We start from the raw sequence: 20,239 nt of genomic DNA, 5'->3' as shown, positions 1-20,239 counted from the left end.
AATAGAAGATAAAGGCTGTTTCCAGAACTGACTAACTACATCTGTAAGCGCCGTTGTAAATAATTAACAGAAATAAGTTTGTTGAACAGGCGCCAGCGGTAATACATAGCAGTATTAAATTCAGTATTAAATTTGAAGTAAATATTTACACATGTAATCGCGACAGTAAAAAAAAGTCGTTGCAGCCAACTCCATCCAGTTGTCTATTTAAGACCGAAACCGAAAGTAGCTAACATTAGTATGACACTGAACTCTTTTTAGCACTGCGTAATGTTCTCGGTGCACTATGACGCTCGAAGCCAGAATTATACATTGTGGTTTTAAGGGGTCATGTGATATCTGTGGCTCCTACAAGAAACAAGTGCTCCGTCAATTATCGTTGAACCAAGCATGGAGCTGCTGACGAGCAATTACAGAAACTCTTTTTCATTTCTAAGATACAGTCTGAAGGGATGCATATGCAAGAAAACCATATAAAGAACCTCATTTGTGGGTGGGGCGTACAGAGTCGCCACCTTACGTAAAGTACTACATGGAAGTTTAAATAACGGTATGAATGGAATAAAAACTGGTAGTGCAGCTTTTAAGGCGATTGCTTTAACCCATATTCGGAAAAGGTAATGAATAAGAAATGAACGACGTGTTGCACTTCGGAGTTACCTGTGTTTCGCACTGGATTGTTTACAGACGAGTAATATGGCTCACAATATAAGCACGAATACTGTAGCACCTACATCCAGTGCTGTTTTTCTGAGGGGACGTTGGGGGATGCGTACCCCTAAACTTTTTCGTCGAGAAAATAAATTTTTAATGATGTTGAGGACTTGGAAGAGTGACAAAGATTTATTTCATGAAAGGTAAATTTTTTATTTCATTTTTTAGTGTTGGAATTGCAATACGAACGATACCAGTGCAGTTTTTGGTGGGAAAAGCGATGTCATTGACTGTTTCTAGCATTTCAAAGCTGCGGCAACCGTTCTCGACAACTGAATCGCTGGCTGCAAGTTCGACAAGCATGTAGGTGCCTTCGCCCGCTAATAGTAGGCGATGGTAGTGCTAAACGGATATGCCTACTTTCAAACGCCGAGCGACCGATAGATGTCTCTACAGTCCCGCTATCATGATGATGTTGATGATGACGTCATGGCTAAAAGCAGACGGGTGGTATCCCATGCTTCAGTTATAAGTAATTTTCGCTGCATTATATCCAATATCGGAGTACCCTGAAACTTTTTTTTAGAAAAAAAAGCACTGTCTATATCAAACAGATTCTTTTTCAGATATGACACGCATTAAGTTTGTAGCTATTTGTGATTACACTGCTGTTCGGATATTATGGTGGCTTCTACACACATTAGTAGAATTTCACTTTATAATGATCACAATAATTGTAAATCCTCCACGTCTTCGCCAAGTTCCTAAGCTCGGTCCTAACAAGCACATGACATTGAATCCAATTTTCCTCAAAACTGTCACCATATACGTACAATGCAGCCTAAATTTTCACCTGAAGATAATTCTCTTGCAGAAGAAGGCGAAGATTTTTTTTCTATGGATTCTGTTAACATAAGCTCTACAGAATACCTTAAACTGGTATATTACAGATCCTAGTAGCTTATAGCTTACCTCAGGGCAAAAGCATACCAAGGATGTGAGAAGCGGGAGAAGGGCAGCACAATAATTTCTTACAAAACGACACTCAAGACTATTCAAAAATCATGTTTATCGAACTCAAAACTTATTGATACTACCACTTTACCACAAGTACCTACTACATAAAACATACTTAACTGAGAGAGTATTGTGTGAATGAAACATTATTTTGTTGTCAGCCAGTTAACTTTGTTAAATCACTGTCACATATCGCTAAGCGATATTAACTCATTTTCTGCTGTTGTTGCGTGGTTATTTTTGCGAGAATGCTGGAGCTTGCGCTTGGAAAGGCTGCCTTGCTCCCTCCGTGCTAGTGTGGTGTGTTGCAAGAAACGTCTCTACGGCGTCTTGTGTCAGCAGAAGGCAGTGTGTGAATCTCGTTAGATGAAGAGCGCCTCCTTTGGGAATATGGGCAGTTTTCGTGGAAGTGAGCCATTCCACAGCTTTTGAAAGCTGGGCTGCGAACTGGAACCCGTACGTCAGTGTACGCCATGGCTACCCTACAGTCCCCAGGGAATAACTGAGCATGAACATCAAAGAGCAGCACACCACAGCATCATCTGAGCAGTGCGGAAGAATCAGTACCATAGCTCAAAAAATTTGGTTCAGTGAATAGAACAGTGTCTCTCTCGACTGTGTTCTTCGTGTGTAACGCTGACCAGTGGTGAAGACACAGTTTTGGTCCAGTACCAACTTCGTGTGTAAAGATGTACGCAAATGCAGGGAGTTACGTGTACTTCTCCCCTGCTTTTTCATCAATTTAGCAACAATTCTGGCCTGTCACTTTGGAAACAGCGTAGAGTCGTCCCCTCCACGTAGAGGATTTTGAAATGGGGAGTTTGGAAGGAGCAAGAAAGTTACGGGAATCGGCAGTCAACTACAGTCCACTTACAATATCAGTTCTGTGTGCTGTAGTTCTTGTAATTTTCACCATTCGGTTAAAGCCGAACCCAGTTTTATTGCTCTAAAATGCCGAACTCCAATGGCTGGCTTGATGCTCTGTTGCAACCACCCACCCATTCTTATTTTCTGAATCTGGATGTCATCCCCTGAAAAATTAAAACCGCTATATTGATAATGCCCGTAATATTCGAACCATATATCAGCCATACATGAGAAACGGGGTATGTAGCAAGGCGGTCATCAAAAATTGCTTAAAATTTTCAATGCTATACAGGGTGTTACAAAAAAGGTACGCGCAAACTATCAGGAAACATTCCTCACACACAAATAAAAAAAAAGGTGTTATGTGGACATGTGTCCGAAAACGCTTAATCGCCATGTTAGAGCTCATTTTAGTTTCGTCAGTATGTACTGTACTTCCTCGATTCACCGCCAGTTGGCCCAATTGAAGGAAGGTAATGTTGACTTCGGTGCTTGTGTTGGCATGCGACTCATTGCTCTACAGTACTAGCATCAAGCACATCAGTACGTAGCAGTGCGTAGCTTAGTGTTCATCACGAACGTGGTTTTGCAGTCAGTGCAATGTTTACAAATTCAGAGTTGGCAGATGCCCATTTGATGTACGGATTAGCACGGGACAATAGCCGTGGCGCGGTACGTTTGTATCGAGACAGATTTCCAGAACGAAGGTGTCCCGACAGGAAGACGTTCAAAGCAATTGATCGGCGTCTTAGGGAGCACGGAACATTCCAGCTATGACTCGCGACTGGGGAAGACCTAGAACGACGAGGACACCTGCAATGGACGAGGCAATTCTTCGTGCAGTTGACGATAACCCTAATGTCAGCGTCAGAGAAGTTGCTGCTGTACAAGGTAACGTTGACCACGCCACTGTATGGAGAGTGCTACGGGAGAACCAGTTGTTTCCGTGCCATGTAGAGCGTGTGCAGGCACTATCAGCAGCTGATTGGTCTCCACGGGTACACTTCTGCGAATGGTTCATCCAACAATGTGTCAATCCTCATTTCAGTGCAAATGTTATCTTTACGGATGAGGCTTCATTCCAACATGTGTGGTCTGACGAGAATCCGCACGCAATTGTGCAATCACGTCATCAACACAGATTTTCTGTGAACGTTTGGGCAGGCATTGTTGGTGATGTCTTGATTGGGCCCCATGTTCTTCCACCTACGCTCAATGGAGCACGTTATCATGATTTCATACGGGATACTCTACCTGTGCTGCTAAAACATGTGCCTTTACAAGTACGACACAACATGTGGTTCATGCACGATGAAGCTCATGCACATTTCAGTCGAATTGTTCGTACGCTTCTCAACAACAGATTCGGTGACCAATGGATTGGTAGAGGCGGACCAATTCCATGGCCTCCACGCTCTCCTGACCTCAACCCTCTTGACTTTCATTTATGGGGGCATTTGAAAGCTCTTGTCTACGCAACCACGGAACCAAATGTAGAGACTCTTCGTGCTCGTATTGTGGACGGCTGTGATACAATACGCCATTCTCCAGGGCTGCATCAGCGCATCAGGGATTCCATGCGATGGAGGGTGGATGCATGTATCCTCGCTAACGGAGGACATTTTGAACATTTCCTGTAACAAAGTGTTTGAAGTCACGCCGGTACGTTCTGTTGCTGTGTGTTTCCATTCAGTGATTAATGTGATTTGAAGAGAAGTAATAAGATGAGTTCTAACATGGAAAGTAAGCGTTTCCGGACACATGTCCACATAACATATTTTCTTTCTTTGTGTGTGAGGAATGTTTCCTGAGAGTTTGGCCGTACCTTTTTGTAACACCCTGTATACTAATATAATCAGGTTTCTTCAATCCTATTTTTTTTTCCAAATCATTCGCTGAATCCGAATTTCATGACATAGCTGCTATAGGCATAAATGTGTTACCCAGTTGTGACTTGTGAAAATTTGTGCCGAACCAGGACTCGAACCCGGATTTACCGTTTATTGCGATCGGTTCTCTTAATCATTTCGGCCTCCCCTGCACGCTCCCCGGCGCGATCCACAGCTCCATATGTCACTGGCCCATTCCTTATATAGTAGTCTTATATACGTCTCCCTTTAAGATCGCAACATCCCGCTCAGGGAAAATATCACGACAGAAGGTATCGAGACCATTTTTTATTAAAGTGACCAGACGTCACGATTTGGCCGGGACAGTTCCGGTTTTTGGAGTCCTCTCCCCTGTCGTGGCAAGGTTCAGCCGGGGCGCCTAAATGTTCCGGGTTTTACAAATCAGATCCAAGTCTCGGTCATGGGATGTTTCAACATGTAACTTCTCACATTTTTAGCATTGTAAAAGTGTCTGCTGACGCGTTCAATTTCGAGACCTTCAATAATACTTGCGCAGAAGTTGGTGTTACTGAGCTGGATTTCTCTAGCGGTTTCGTGATTGTTTTGCTGGCGTGAGCATTATGGCGCGCACGGATTGTAGCAAGCTTCGCAATGCCCAAACGTTACTGCATTTTCAGTTCCGAACTTCAAGAGAAGTAAGTAACGCACTCATAATTCAGTATCATAAACAGTGTGGTTACGCTTCTTTTAATTAACCCTCAAATACCATAGATCGTCTCTGAAAGCGTAACAAATTTTTCAGTAGCGATATATAACACACCCACGCAAATTGAAGTGGGCTCTTCCCGATGGATGTGATGCATGGATACCAGAGCTCTTAGACTGTTACTACAATTTTTCCCTTATTAACCGGCAACGAAAACAGAGGAGTGTTGTAAGTTTAAAGTGTGTGTGTGTGTGTGTGTGTGTGTGTGTGTGTGTGTGTTGTGTGTGTGTGTGCCATCATAACTTCCAAACGAAAGGCCGGATTTTAATGCCGTGTATTTATTTGACAGCTGGTTTAATCAGAATGGTTCTTAGCTACGTTCCATAAAAGTTTATACAGCCGTTCAAATTTAACCACCTAAATTTTAATTAAAAATGTTTTACGCTATCTCTCCTAATAATACGCTATATACCACGATTCATAAGAGCTACATCAAGTTATGTAGTGCCAGATTGTAGAGCTTAACACGTTGCGTGCCACCTACAAGTTATCTCGTACGAAGTGTCCACTGGCGCCAACTGCGAGTTAACTCGTAGGAAACGAGTTTCTGCATAAAGCCAGGTAACGGAAACATTAGTAGCAAATACGTGTGATTTAAAGGTTTTGGGCGTCAGGAACAGGTATAGCATGTCATCTGAACGTCGTGAAACAGGATTTTTATTTTCCCACTTGGAATGAAGTAAGAGAAATGTGTACACAAAATTTCGTACAAATATTTTTGTTTCAGACGAAAAATGTATACTGTGTGTCACCAATGACAATGGAAACAAAGGTTTCTTTTAATTGTTGATATGCCTTAAAGAAGAAGTTACCAAATTTTTTGTCCTAACCTAGTTATTTTTTTGTCTTCCCTTCTTGAAGCATTGAATTTTTTTTTACTATACAGTAGAACATTTGAAAGAGCTACCGTCCCCACCGCTAGTTCTTCTCCTGTCTTTGCACACTGATGCCAACACATGCGAGAGTACAGTCTTTGGCACAGAGCCGTGAGCCCTGTGCTAGTAAATGTTGTCAGCCCGACTGCGTTGCCCCTTCTCCCTCACAGCCCGCGCAGTTGGACTTTTAAAGAAGGTGATTTGGGATTACAGAGAGTGTTATTTTCATATACAGAACTGGTAAGTAGCAAAGAATATGAAATTAAATTCAACTTGTTATTAACACTTTGCCACGCAGCTATAGTGCAAAAATTGTTAGATCTAATCACGTTGGCAACAATGATAATATGAGCACAGCTGACACGATTAACAATTCTAATGATGCCACCAAGACCCCAACAGCAGTTCTAGGAGGCAAAAAGCTCAAATTCTCGTGTGATTGATAATGAAGCAAATTAAAACACTTTCTAAAGTTAACACAATATACAATGTATTTCATGCGTCAACTTTTTAACAATAAAATGGTAATTACGGTTTCACAGTTATATTACCTTAGCTGCCCTGTAAGTGAGAAGTATGTAGCTGTTTATTTTCAACTATGAGCTCCAAATTCTGTTCAAAAAACGTTATCTTTATCCTTAGGACTGGTTCAATTTCCAATCGGTTTTTATAGGCCTTTTTTTTTCAGGAACGCCAGTGTTGAAAACCCTGATTCACACTTAAGTATCGAATCTAAAGGCATTAGAAATTTCACCGTTAGTTCTGCTAAAACGGGATCTCTTGATGACAAAAAAAACTTTGTGTTCTGCCTTACAGCAGGTCTTGCCATGGGGGAAGCCTCGTCAGAGAGGTCCACCGTATGAGCGTCTAGGGAAGTGATTCCAGTGGTGGTTTCCCGTTGCCTTTCACTGATGATGATGAAATGATAATGAGGACAACACAACACCCAGTCCCTGGGCGGAGAAAATCTCGAACCCGGGCCCCCTGGCGTGACAGACCGCCACGCTGACCACTCAGCTATTGGGGCGGACTCTTGATGACTAGATATACAAAAATCTGTCACACGACAGCACAGTTAACGAGTCAGCATTTGAATCTGACAAATTACAGGATTATAAATGGACTGAAGACAGGTTCCTTATCCATGTTCGGTTGATGTCGATTGAAAGGAAGTATTATTTCAGATTAGTGTCCGTTGTTCAGTCCCAGCAAATGCTCCTCGAGTTGCAGCATCGTAACGGAATGAACCTATGTTGTACTCTCTTTGAAATTAGCTTTGTGAGCCCCAGTGTTAGGCCAAATGCAGGACGATCCTCAGTAAAGTACGAGGGAAGTTCAATAACTAATGCAACACATTTTTTCTCTCGGCCAATTTTGGTTGAAAAAACCGGAAATTTCTTGTGGAATATTTTCAAACATTCCCGCTTCGTCTCGTATAGTTTCATTGACTTCCGACAGGTGGCAGCGCTGTACGGAGCTGTTAAAATGGCGTCTGTAACGGATGTGCGATGCAAACAACGGGCCGTGATCGAGTTTCTTTTGGCGGAAAACCAGGGCATCTCAGATATTCATAGGCGCTTGCAGAATGTCTACGGTGATCTGGCAGTGGACAAAAGCACGGTGAGTCGTTGGGCAAAGCGTGTGTCATCATCGCCGCAAGGTCAAGCAAGACTGTCTGATCTCCCGCGTGCGGGCCGGCCGTGCACAGCTGTGACTCCTGCAATGGCGGAGCGTGCGAACACACTCGTTCGAGATGATCGACGGATCACCATCAAACAACTCAGTGCTCAACTTGACATCTCTGTTGGTAGCGCTGTCACAATTGTTCACCAGTTGGGATATTCAAAGGTTTGTTCCCGCTGGGTCCCTCGTTGTCTAACCGAACACCATAAAGAGCAAAGGAGAACCATCTGTGCGGAATTGCTTGCTCGTCATGTGGCTGAGGGTGACAATTTCTTGTCAAAGATTGTTACAGGCGATGAAACACGGGTTCATCACTTCGAACCTGAAACAAAACGGCAATCAATGGAGTGGCGCCACACCCACTCCCCTACCGAGAAAAAGTTTAAAGCCATGCCCTCAGCCGGTAAAGTCATGGTTACAGTCTTCTGGGACGCTGAAGGGGTTATTCTGTTCGATGTCCTTCCCCATGGTCAAACGATCAACTCTGAAGTGTATTGTGCTACTCTTCAGAAATTGAAGAAACGACTTCAGCGTGTTCGTAGGCACAAAAATCTGAACGAACTTCTCCTTCTTCATGACAACGCAAGACCTCACACAAGTCTTCGCACCCGAGAGGAGCTCACAAAACTTCAGTGGACTGTTCTTCCTCATGCACCCTACAGCCCCGATCTCGCACCGCCGGATTTCCTTATGTTTGGCCCAATGAAGGACGCAATCCGTGGGAGGCACTACGCGGATGATGAAGAAGTTATTGATGCAGTACGACGTTGGCTCCGACATCGACCAGTGGAATGGTACCGTGCAGGCATACAGGCCCTCATTTCAAGGTGGCGTAAGGCCGTAGCATTGAATGGAGATTACGTTGAAAATAGTGTTGTGTATCTAAAAGATTGGGGAATAACCTGGTGTATTTCAATGCTGAATAAAACAACCCCTGATTCAGAAAAAAAATGTGTTGCATTACTTATTGAACTGCCCTCGTAGTATCTTAACGACGCGCAATTTCATTATCAGTCGATCTAGAGTGTGTCAGTCACAAGATTTACTTCAACATGCATTCTATACTTGATGAAAGCCTAAAACAATTTTGTACATTTTTAGACATAGAGTCCAAAAAATTACTTGGAAAAAGCAGTACCAGAAGGGTGGCCTTGATGCCAGCCATTGAGAGAGCTTTACGGCTCTGTGGACCACTAAAATCATGTTTTTTAAGTGAAGAAAAATGGCCAAAAATACTACGGAAATTTTTTGATAGCCCACGCTCTGAAGTCGTCCTTATGCTTTTATATAATTAAGCGTAACTTTTCGTGCAGCACAGTATTGAAGACAGAAGACCAGCATGTTACGTATGCAGAAGTTGGAGAAGCACTTTATGATTTAAAAGGGAATATGACCGAAAAATGAAAAACCAGATTCGTGCCACTCGTTATAAGAAGTGATTTAAGCAAATTTTAATCTGAGGGAGACATAAACGTTATTTAGTTCACTGAACCCGTATGTGAATTTTATGATAGCATTGCACAATACATTGAGCAGTGGACAAATCGTTGTAATGCCTTTTCGAACTTGAAATAGGTTCTTTTAAACGATGTACGGACATGGGCTGAAGTCCAGAAATGCCACAAATCTCTCGTAAACGTATTGCAGAACTGTAACATCGGTGACAATGAATTATTTCAAGAGTGTTTTTAATATGCAGCATTTTGACTCCCCCAGAAAATAGACAAATGGAACGTAGAAAAAACTGACATTGATGTGCGTTGGGTACAGACTTTTCAGCACTTCACATCGAAACATTATTCTATATGACACTATTTCAAGGACTGTGGAATTTGCCTTGTGTCTTCCAGGTACAAACGCAGCATTGGAGCGTGTGTTTTCTTTGATGAATAAGATATGGACATCTGAGAAAACTCAAATGAAAACAAGATGTTTTATTAACTTTTAATATTTTGGTGCATCATTATTATACAGTAACTGTGAATGTATCTTATGTTTTATATTATATTTACTATATTGTCTTTTGATGTCTGTTACTTATTTCAGTCAATTATAACAATTGTAGAAGACTGTTGTACTCCGAGTAGTGAGTAGTTAATTCCTTTCCCTGAAATCGTGATGGTGGTGGGGGGGGGGGGGGGGGGGGGGGGGGAGTTGGGATGGGACGGCCTGTCTTGGCCTCCTGTATAGTTACCAATGTTGGTCCCATCTTCGGCTTCCAAAAATATGGGCATCTTATTTTTATCGTCATATGTTCCATCTCAGCTTATGATAATTCCATATGATTTACAAATCGGCAGCTGTATGAAATATTATTCCAAATTATTCGCTGAATGCGAATTTCGCGACATGAGCATACCCAACAGTGACATATGAAAATTTTTGCAGGTCGTGATAAGTGGGAAATCCGGGTTCGATACCCGATCCAGCACAAACTTTCATACGTCACAGTTGGGCAATACGTTTATGTCCATTGCAGCTTATGTCATGAAATTCGCATCAGTGAATAATTTGGAATAATATTTCGTACAGCCTGCCGATTATCAAATCATACATAACCTACCTTTTTCGTTTACTGGATCATCAACATTAATACAAGACATTTTGCAGACTCAGAGACACAACTAAATACAATACAATCAGGCACACCGCCAAAGATTGCTCGTAACAGACCAGCGTTACCACTGTTTCAACTTTTTACAGCATTATGACGTTACTTACCGCTAGAACCGAGAAACACTCGGTGGACGTTACTACTCACTCCCTGGATCCTGTTATTTCTCTCCATGGTATGGAGTAATGTGCTGTGAATATTACCTCATTCGGAGCCACTTGCTTTCCTATATTATTATGCCTCCTTAGCACGGTAAAATTCTTACGTTATTGTTAAAAATTGCACATTTATAATAATTGTTGCAGCCCAAAGGAATAACAACAGGTGTTATTTTGTTACAGATTGATTTAACAGTGGAACTGTTCCATCTATTAACTGCCTTCCAATATGAACGAGGACAAGTTGCCTACATCATATTTACGCATGGTAACAGGTACGTGAAAGAAACTGTAGAAACATTGATTATTTTTCGTTTCATTAATCACACGTTCTTAGGGACTAATGTAAATTTTTAAAATTATATTCGTTACATTTACTTTACAACACATCAAGTGCGTCGTGCGATTTGTGAGATTTGCTAGATATTATTTGTAATCTGGTGAAGATGGTGAAAGGACTATTCGGAATACATTCGATTTTCATTACTACATGTAGCAGAATAGAACCATGCAGACACTTTTGTTTGTAACTAATATTGCAATACAGCAGTTGCTCTGCGGGGAATATGCTCCAAGTGTTCGTGGGCCTACACCGCCCAATACGGTGGTACAACTTTAGTAGTTGTATGCTCATGATGCACGAGCTTCGGCGTGCTGTTGTTATTATGTTACCCAGATCCCTGGCAACCAGTGACGATAACGCAGTTTGCCAAAACATTTCAACAAATATTTCGAATGCTACCTGTACCCGTAGGTCCTAATTCGGCGTACAAACTACATTCTTTAACAGCAGTGGCAGCTGATATGTGCAAGTGGGCTAATGCTCGTAAAACAAAAGGAGAAAGAAAATTGAATTTGAGTTTTAACAAACGTCTTTTGGAACACTTTTCGTGGGGACTGTATGACACAGAGATGTCGCTAGATGTTCTTGATCACTTGTTGCTGTGGTTCATTTTGCTTAAATGGAAAAGAAAGTCAGGAGAAAGCACATGTTCCTAATATGTGTGGGAACTGGATATTTGCTCTAATCTCCTTCTCTCCCCTGTCTCTGCCCCCCCTCCTCCCTTTGTCCATCATCTTATCCTGTCCACTCTCTCTGCCCATCACCTCCTGCTCCCTTTCTCTGTCCATCTTCTCCTCTCTCCAGTCGCCATCTTCTCCTGCCTCCTTTCTATTCCCCCCCCCCCGTCCATCACCTTATCCCCCTTTCTATCTCCCTCATCTTCTGCTCCCCCCCCCCCTCTCTCTCTCTCTCTCTCTCTCTCTCTCTCTCTCTCTCTCTCTCTCTCTCTCTCTCTCTCTCTCTCTCTCTCCCCCCCCCCCTCCCCCTCCCTCCCTCCCTCCTCATCTTCTTCTACCCCATCTCTCTAGCCATCTCATTGTTTCTACTTTCTATCTCCATTTCCTCCCACCCTCTGTCCATCCCCTCTTCCCCTCTCTCTCTGTTCTCGAGGAGCCTTGTTTAATGATATTGCATATTTGCTTCTGTAGCAGTATTGTGATCATGAATTCAAATGCAGTGTCGTGTCAAAATTTCAGAACAATTGGTGAAGAAATTTCACAGATCTACGTTTTTGAACAAACAAACATCTACATTATTATTTATGTGGATTTAACGCTAAGGTCACTGTACTGAAGGATTTCAGTGTGTGGCAAACAGGTGCTGAAGCAAATATGCTATTTGATTGAAGGCTTCCATTTTTACTTATTTCTGCCAAAAGATGATTGGTGCAAGATGTGACATTTGAGCATGCCAGCAGAATAGATGAAGGGTACATAAAACTTACTTCTCATTCAGCCAATACTTTTCCCACTACCAAGTTTTGGCTAGTACAATTCTGTTTGTAAATAAAACATGCATTGTCTGACAATAAAAGTGATGCACCCAGAAGACATGGGTGAATGCCAATGCAACTTTGTACACGTCATACCATTGGCAGGTATGTAAATGATAAGACATACAGTCCTGAGGAGGAAAGTCTTCCCTTTTCATGCTGTCCAGTATGTATTTCCTGACCAAGGGTTCTGGGTGACTTTTCCAAACTACCCCTCTTCCTAAACCTCTCCAGTTTCTTTCCCTTCACCCCTCTTCCTTCCCCTTCAACCCTTATGTCAGAAGAACAAGTTACTGGCTATTTTTGTAGCTGTGTTGTGTAATGAGTAAAAACTCTGACTCCAGATTCCACGTGGGGTACAGGGGGTAAGTGGCATCCCCTACCCCAACCCCCAACACACACCCTATTCTGGTGTAGAAAATTGACTACCTGGTTCCAAAATATGCAGTTGGTGATGAGGAGACTTGGAGCAGAGGAAAAGGCTGTACAAGATCAAAATATGTGGAGGAAAATTTTGAAGAGAAAGTGGTGAATACTTGTGTGTTAGTATATTAAAATTTGTGAGCTATTATTATGTTGAAGAAAAGCTTCTAAATTGATGAGATGAAAAATACTTACAAAATTATAAAATTTGCTAAATATGCATAAAAACCTACAGTAAGATAGTTTACCTTGGGGGAGGGGGAGGGGAGAGGGTGAGTGAGATGCAGCTTTGACAGTTCTGCCAGGGGTACAGGGTCATATAGGACGGCCTTGGTATGGCTCTGCTAGACCAACATTTTGAATCACAATTTCATCATCTATTCTTCACTTGTTATGGATGGAGCTTTCACGTCTTTAGACTGTTAAATGGACGTGCACTGTTTTCAGCAGCAAGTGCATGTGGTAGCTATAACTTGTCACCCACAAATCAGTAAAACTGATTTGTAAATTTTCAAACCCATTTGTGCTGCATGTTGTTAGCTGGTGTTCACTGCATTGTCTGCTTTCTTGCTGTGCTGTGCCTCATTGCACTAATTTGATGGTGATTTTCTTGTAAATGATTGATGAGTTAGTTGCTGGCCCATTAAGGGACTATTCCAGTTCAGAAAAGGCACCTAGTTCGCTGGATAAAATGCCAGAAGATATTGTAGAACATGGTGAAATGCTGTGGTGCTGAGAAAATTCAAAGAAATGTTCATACATCTGATTCACAGTCTTCCCTCAGAGTTGGAATGCACACCAGTAGGGGACTGCATAGCATCACTACACACAGGTGACATGTATCCAAAATTAACATCAATAATATAGTTGTCTTGAACAAAATTCAACCCAGCAGTCACAGAACTATTTTCATGGGTAGAAGAAGTAGGCCTTTTAGGATAAATCCAGACAACAGGTTCCCCAGACTTAAGAGTACCAGTAGCAGTTTAAAAAATTCTGAAACGATCACTTACAAGGTAGATTGTAACACATCAAATAGCATACATGCTACATGTCATAAAGAAAAATAAACCAATGGAAAAAGCAACATGGGACATTTCACAGACTTCACAATCCTTCATCAAAACATGCAGTCAATGGAGGAAAAAAAAACTGTTTGAAGCTGATCTCAGATCTTTGAACTGCACTGTAATTTGTGTCACTAAACACTGGTATAGAGACACTGAAATCCAACATAGTCAAGGGCAGATGACCATGCATTTACATTGGAAAAGAAACACAGTTCAAATCAAGACATGACTTTCATACAATAAGTGAGGATAAACACATTGGAATATCAGCTACTGAATTAACAGGGCATGATAACAACAAGAAATTTATCATTTTTGTGTGTGTATCAATCTCCCAGTGGTTGCGTGTATACTTTTTTCAACAAATTGACATAAATCTCGATAAAGTCTCAAGTACAAATGTCAACATAATGTTGTGTAGAGACAAAAAAATGACTGCATCGGTAATTGGTCATGTGGTCACAAATTTGGAAGAGAAAAGTGTGATGTAGCTGTAAAAGAAGTTGGATTATCAGACTATTTCTGGCAAATAATAAGAGTAAAATCAGGTATAGAAAAATTTCCTGAACTTCTAGCTTTATCAGAAAATAAAATACTAGATGTTTCAAAAGAATTAGCAAACCAAAGCTGAAATGGAGTGTATAGCGAAACCAATGTAAATGTTATATTTTCTAAATTATCAACATTATTTAAAATAAACTTTGGAAAGACATTTCCAAAAATACCCACATCAGTCTCAATGTTACACAAAAATGTATAGATAACAAGAAGTGCTCCAAATCCTTAAGTACTCCTGTTCTATGACAAAGAGTCATAATGAGCCAGAGTTCTTGAATTTCTACCATAGGTTAAAAAAATTTATATGAAGGTGCCGATTGCTATAAAAAAGTCATTTAATGATAAAAGAATAAACAATGCAGAGAATAAAAGTAAAGCAATCTGGGATGTCATAAACAAGAAAACAGGGAGAGGCGAACAAAGGCATAATAACATTCTGATAAAGGAAGGAGATAAAGTAATAAATTACCCATACCACTTAGCAAGCTGTGTGAATGAGCATTTAATAGGTATTAGAGACAAGTTACAGCAAAAATTCCCAAAAACGAATGTAAAACCTATAAACAGTTATGCACTAAGTACAATGATGTTGCTACCAACCACAGAGCATGAAATCAGTAAAACTGTACTAAAACTAAAAACTAAAAGTAAGTAGGCTTAGACAAAGTAACAGTGTGTGCACTGAAACAAAGCATAGAGAGTTTACAAGCTCTCTTAACAAATATAATAAATGAAGCCTTCACATCAGAGAAATACCAGATATTTAAAACAGACAAGGGTTGTACAGCTGCCTAAGGTAGGTAATTCAGGAGAGGCAGAAAAATTCCATTCCATTTCCCTGCCATCACCATTCTCAAAAATAACAGAATCAGTTATGAAAGACAGATTAATCAGTTACTTGAATAAATACAACCTTTTAAGTGAATCACAGTTTGATTGCTGAAGTAGTAGAAATACAGAATCAGCCATAGTAGAATTCACAAAAGTGATGCTCAATGCTCTTAGCAATGAGTGTGTCACTGGTATATTTTTAGATCATTCTACAATTTTTGATACTGTTGGCCATAAAATTCTGCTAAATAATCTAGATGCATTAGAAATTAGAAGGTCAGCTTATGATTGATTCTGATCATATCCAGCAGATATGGTACAAAGAGTACAAATAACACATACTTAAAATAAGTGTAAAATGTAAGTGAAACACATAGCACATTAGAACCAGTATTGTTCCTGACATACATCTATGACTTTCCCAGCTTTGTGGAGTGGCCATGCAGTTTGAGGCACCATGTCACGGATTGCACGGGCCCTCACGAACATGGATATGTATGTTGTTCTTAGCATAAGTCAGTTTAAGCAGTGTGTAAGTCTAGGGACCGATGACCTCAGCAATGTGGTCCCTTAGAAATTCACACACACTTGAACATTTTTTTGACTTTCCCACTAGTGTTAACCATAGGAAAGAAATGATCTTTGCTGGTCACAGCAGTTTTATAGTCACTGAGAAAATAAGAGAACTCCTTGCAGAGAAAGCAAATGAAATCTTCAAGGAATGTTACAACTTGTCAATAAGCAATAAAGTGGCATTAAACATAAAGAAAAAAAATGCCGTGAATTTCAGTTTGAAGAGGGAAACGACTATTAAATTAAATCTAGATGGCACCTTTATAGACAGTGTGAAAAATGCAAAATTTCTAGGGAATGAGTATTGATTCTCATTTGAAGTGGTGTGAACACACAAAGATATTTGCAAACAGAATGTCATCAGCATGTTATGACCTCAGAGTATTATCAGCAGGCAGCAAGTGTCTTTTAGTTACATTCTAAGCATAAGTATACTGAGTTCTTAGCTACAGCATTCCCTTCTGGAGATCAAATGCACAAAATATGAACACAGTTTTTCAACTGCAGAAAAGGGCCACAAAAATGAAAGTAAAAACAAAAAAAGGTTATTTGAGCTCATTGTGAAAATATGTTCAAAGCTCTTGGGATTTTATCTGTACCATAAAAATACATTTACTGAACAGTCATATACATCAAAAATACATTGGTAATTACTGCACTGCATTGTCCATGGCCTTGAAACAAGGTCTAGACTGAACTTAACATATGCCAAGAAAGATTAATTGTAAAATTCAAAACAGCATTCTTCTCTAAGGAATAATAGGAAAGTAAAGAAATTGTTAAAATAAATTTATTTAAAAAGGCCATCAAAAAATGCCTGTAAGCCTAACATTCTACCCACTGAAGGATTGCTTAGATAACACAGAATAAGGATTTGGTAAAAATTGGAACACAAATGATGATAATAATAATAATAATAATAATAATAATAATAATGATAATTATAAAATGTCTAACATTCCACCTACACTTTCACACTATAATTCATCCTCATTTTTTTCAGATTTTCTGGAAAATCCTACTTGCAAAGCTATGTAATGTATAAGAACAACATCTTGTCCTCTTCCTGTGGTCAACATCTCACACATTATAGAAAGATGGTGACTCAGTTTTTTTCAGGCTAGCATCTGAGAAGTTGCAGTGCACAAAATGGTCCTGACATCAGCTGATAGCGAGTGTAATGTGTGTAGTGTCACAAAACAATGTGTGTATAATGTTTGTAGTGTGTGCAGTGACTGGCAGTGAGAAATGAATGAATACTGTCAGTTTTGTACACTAGGGGTAAACCGAATGTGCTGTACCCTATGATTAGTGTGTTAGTTCACTGGGTGTGGTGCCACTGTGCACGTGTGTTTGACTCAGCCACCCACTGTATTAGTGCTGGCCAGCTGCTGGAGGCTGCCTACTACTACTTCTACTACTGTGTACTTGATAGTTACATGCATAAATTAATGTGACTTAATTTTCATTTGTGCCTTCATTGAAAAATAAAAGTAATACACTGCATAGTGACACCATTAATTTACTTGCAGGTGCATCTTTTCAGGCTGTAGCTGAGGAAAACTGAAAGAGGACTTTGAAATCCCTGGGCAGGATTACTGAAGGCATGGATGTAGCCACTGTTACATCTGTTATCTTATTGTCAACATCAACACTTCAGATAGTAGTGACACATCTGAGAACACACACACACACACACACACACACACACACACACACACACACACACACACACACACACACACACACACACACACACGTGACAGTGGAACTGTTAGTGCACCCAAAGCTTCAGAGAAATAGTGCATTATTTTCTTTTAATTTTTCATTACTGAACTTTTGTTAAAATGTGTGACATCCAGTCAAAATCAAAACTGTAAGTAGTCTTGTACTCTTCCCTATGCAAGTATAGGTCTACTTGTATCTGCTTCTAATTTCACGTTGATCAACAGCTACCTCCAGGACTGGAAGTTTCATGTTCAAGCTGGATCTGGAATGTCTACCTGCCATGTTATCCATGCTGGAGTCCCTCAAGGCTCCTTACTGGGACAGTTAATCTGCATTCCCTACAAATCATATATGCCACCAGGTCTTCCAGTTCGGATTGCTGTACACGCAGATGACATGGTGCTCTTCATGAAGTGCAGAAACAATGCCTTAGCAATGACACATCTGCAACATGCAGCTGACAATCTTGTACGAGTAGCTTGGGCATAGCTTCCATTTAATGTGGCTAAACTGCAGGCGATCATTATCACCATGAGAAATGTTCCACCTGCTCTCCAACGATTTACTGTACAAGGAACTCCCCTCCCATGGTCCACAACTGTTTGAGTCTTGGTGTCACTTTAGACCAGCATCTTATGTAGTGGCACCACACTAGCGATGTGTGATGCAGAGCACTATGATAACTCCAGGATCTCTCCCTGGTGTTGCACTGTTCTTACACACTGCCACCATGTATTGGAATCACCCTCTCCAAATGCCTCATACTCCCATTTCTGAAATATGCGGCAGCTGTTTGGGGCAGTGCCACCAAAATCCACATCAGGTGCCTACAGACTATTCAAAATAGAGCACTCCAGGCTGCAATTCACGTACCTTGGTAATATCACACATGTGCTGCACCAGCTAGCAGATGTGCAACCACTGCGAGATCGCTACAAGTAGTTGGTGCACCAGTCTTACATCAACTGTGCAACCTCCAACAATGTCAGCATCCTTACTCTATCAACAAGCTTCACTGGATATGTGGAATATGGTAGCCTGACCTTCTGCCTGAATGAAAATTGTTGAACTCTGTGATCACGATGTGCAGGAGACAACACTCTCTCGACAGTTAGCACCTGCCCTGCGCCGACTCTCTCAACCAACATCAGCACACATGAGGACATGTCAAGCAGCACACCATTCTATGCCACTAGGGCATAATGACTCTCAGATGGTAATGTCCACAAGTCAAGCCACGTTCACACATCTCCAACACACAAGTGGTTGAAGAAGCACTATGTGTGAAGTTGAAGTTATTTAATGTAATGATTTATGTGACACTTTTTTCAAAATAACAGACTGCTCATGCCTCAGGAAGGAGTTCAAATAGGTTAACAACATCAAAAATTTTGGAAGACTCCAGTGATAAGGTGTACAGTGCTGCAATTATTTTAAATGGTATATAAAAAACTAACGATTGTCACTAACAGAAGAATACTAATCAGGGGCCTAAACTCAACCAGATAAAATAACATTGGTTCACAGCAAACAGTGTAGAGCTATGACTTAATCTCGCAAAAACTCATATTATATGATTTCAAACAAACAATAATGACCTTTAACAAAGAAGTAAAAATCGATGATCATACATAGTGGCATGTAAGTAAAATAAACTTCTGATAGGTATGTAATTGTATAAACAGTGTTTACCAACCAGAAAGGAAGCAATGAGAAAGTTGTGTAAAATAGATAGCCATACGTCTTCCAGAATCAGTTTTAAGGATGTGTTGAAGTTGTTACACACACTTCCCAAAACATTTACTCCTTACTGGGTTTTGTTGCTGACAAAAAAACTTCATTTCAGCTGAACTGTGATCTATACAATAACAATAAAAGGCACAAAAATTGTTTTCTTGTAGACTTTGCCTCCTTGTCAAGAAGGGTTATATACTCTTGCCCACAAGTATTGAACAAGCTCGGAGCAAACACAAAGCAAGAAAGTGGAATTCAAACCAGTTGGGAAGAACACCAGACATATGTGTAATCAGCCTCTCTATCTGAAATTATCTGAATATCTACATTCAAAGGTTGGAAAGTTCTGTTACCTACATGGAGGGCAGCAGAGATTCTTATAAAACTGCAGCTGTTTAATATCTAACTGAGGGAGAAACCAGCTGTTTTCAGAATATCAGATTTCTTTCTGATTTACTTGATTAAATTTATCTGGCATAAATATGAATAGCATTGAATGCTTATTTTTGGTACAGTAGATCTGTACAGATTAAGTAATGTACACCTGACTTGTTACACATCCTTCCCATTAATGGACAAATATGAGAGTGGCTGGTGTGCTTGCTGAAGCTGAAGGCTGTTCATTATGTTCAGCATATGCATAACAAAAGATTACAGTTAGATCAGTATCTCCCATGACTTTTCCATGACTAGAAATAGCTTCTTTTCCACAATGCATGCAATATTATTTTATGGAAATAAATTACAGTCTCACATAATGCAACAGTTGAAGAAGTGGAATAATCTTGGCAGTCCTTGCTAGGAATTGATTTTGTGGTTGTCCCGTTTTTTACATTAGCTTTTATTGTGAAAAACAATGTATCCCTTGCATACTGTGAGATTGATCTTAAGTTTCAGGCATATTAACATTGGTATAATGTAGGTATTGAACTTTATTTAAAAACATATCTCTCTGAATCCTGAATCACCTATCTGATCCAAAATGTGTCATACAAACATTAAA

The 20,239-nt window shown here is 40.3% G+C and overlaps 1 protein-coding gene across 1 annotated transcript in view; it reads left to right on the top strand.

Moving 5' to 3' along the window:
* LOC126174745 (atrial natriuretic peptide receptor 1-like) overlaps positions 1 to 20,239 on the top strand; it is a 381,570-nt gene that overhangs the window by 100,712 nt on the left and 260,619 nt on the right. The window contains exon 2 of the mRNA XM_049921065.1: positions 10,668 to 10,759. Within this exon, the coding sequence (XP_049777022.1) occupies positions 10,668 to 10,759 (92 nt within the window). The remainder of the gene's footprint in view (positions 1 to 10,667; positions 10,760 to 20,239) is intronic.

This window comes from Schistocerca cancellata, chromosome 3 (assembly GCF_023864275.1).
Source record: "Schistocerca cancellata isolate TAMUIC-IGC-003103 chromosome 3, iqSchCanc2.1, whole genome shotgun sequence".
In the NCBI taxonomy this organism is placed as follows: domain Eukaryota; kingdom Metazoa; phylum Arthropoda; class Insecta; order Orthoptera; family Acrididae; genus Schistocerca; species Schistocerca cancellata.
Note: the sequence above shows the minus strand (reverse complement) of the source record. Positions and strands in the feature narration are given on the sequence as shown.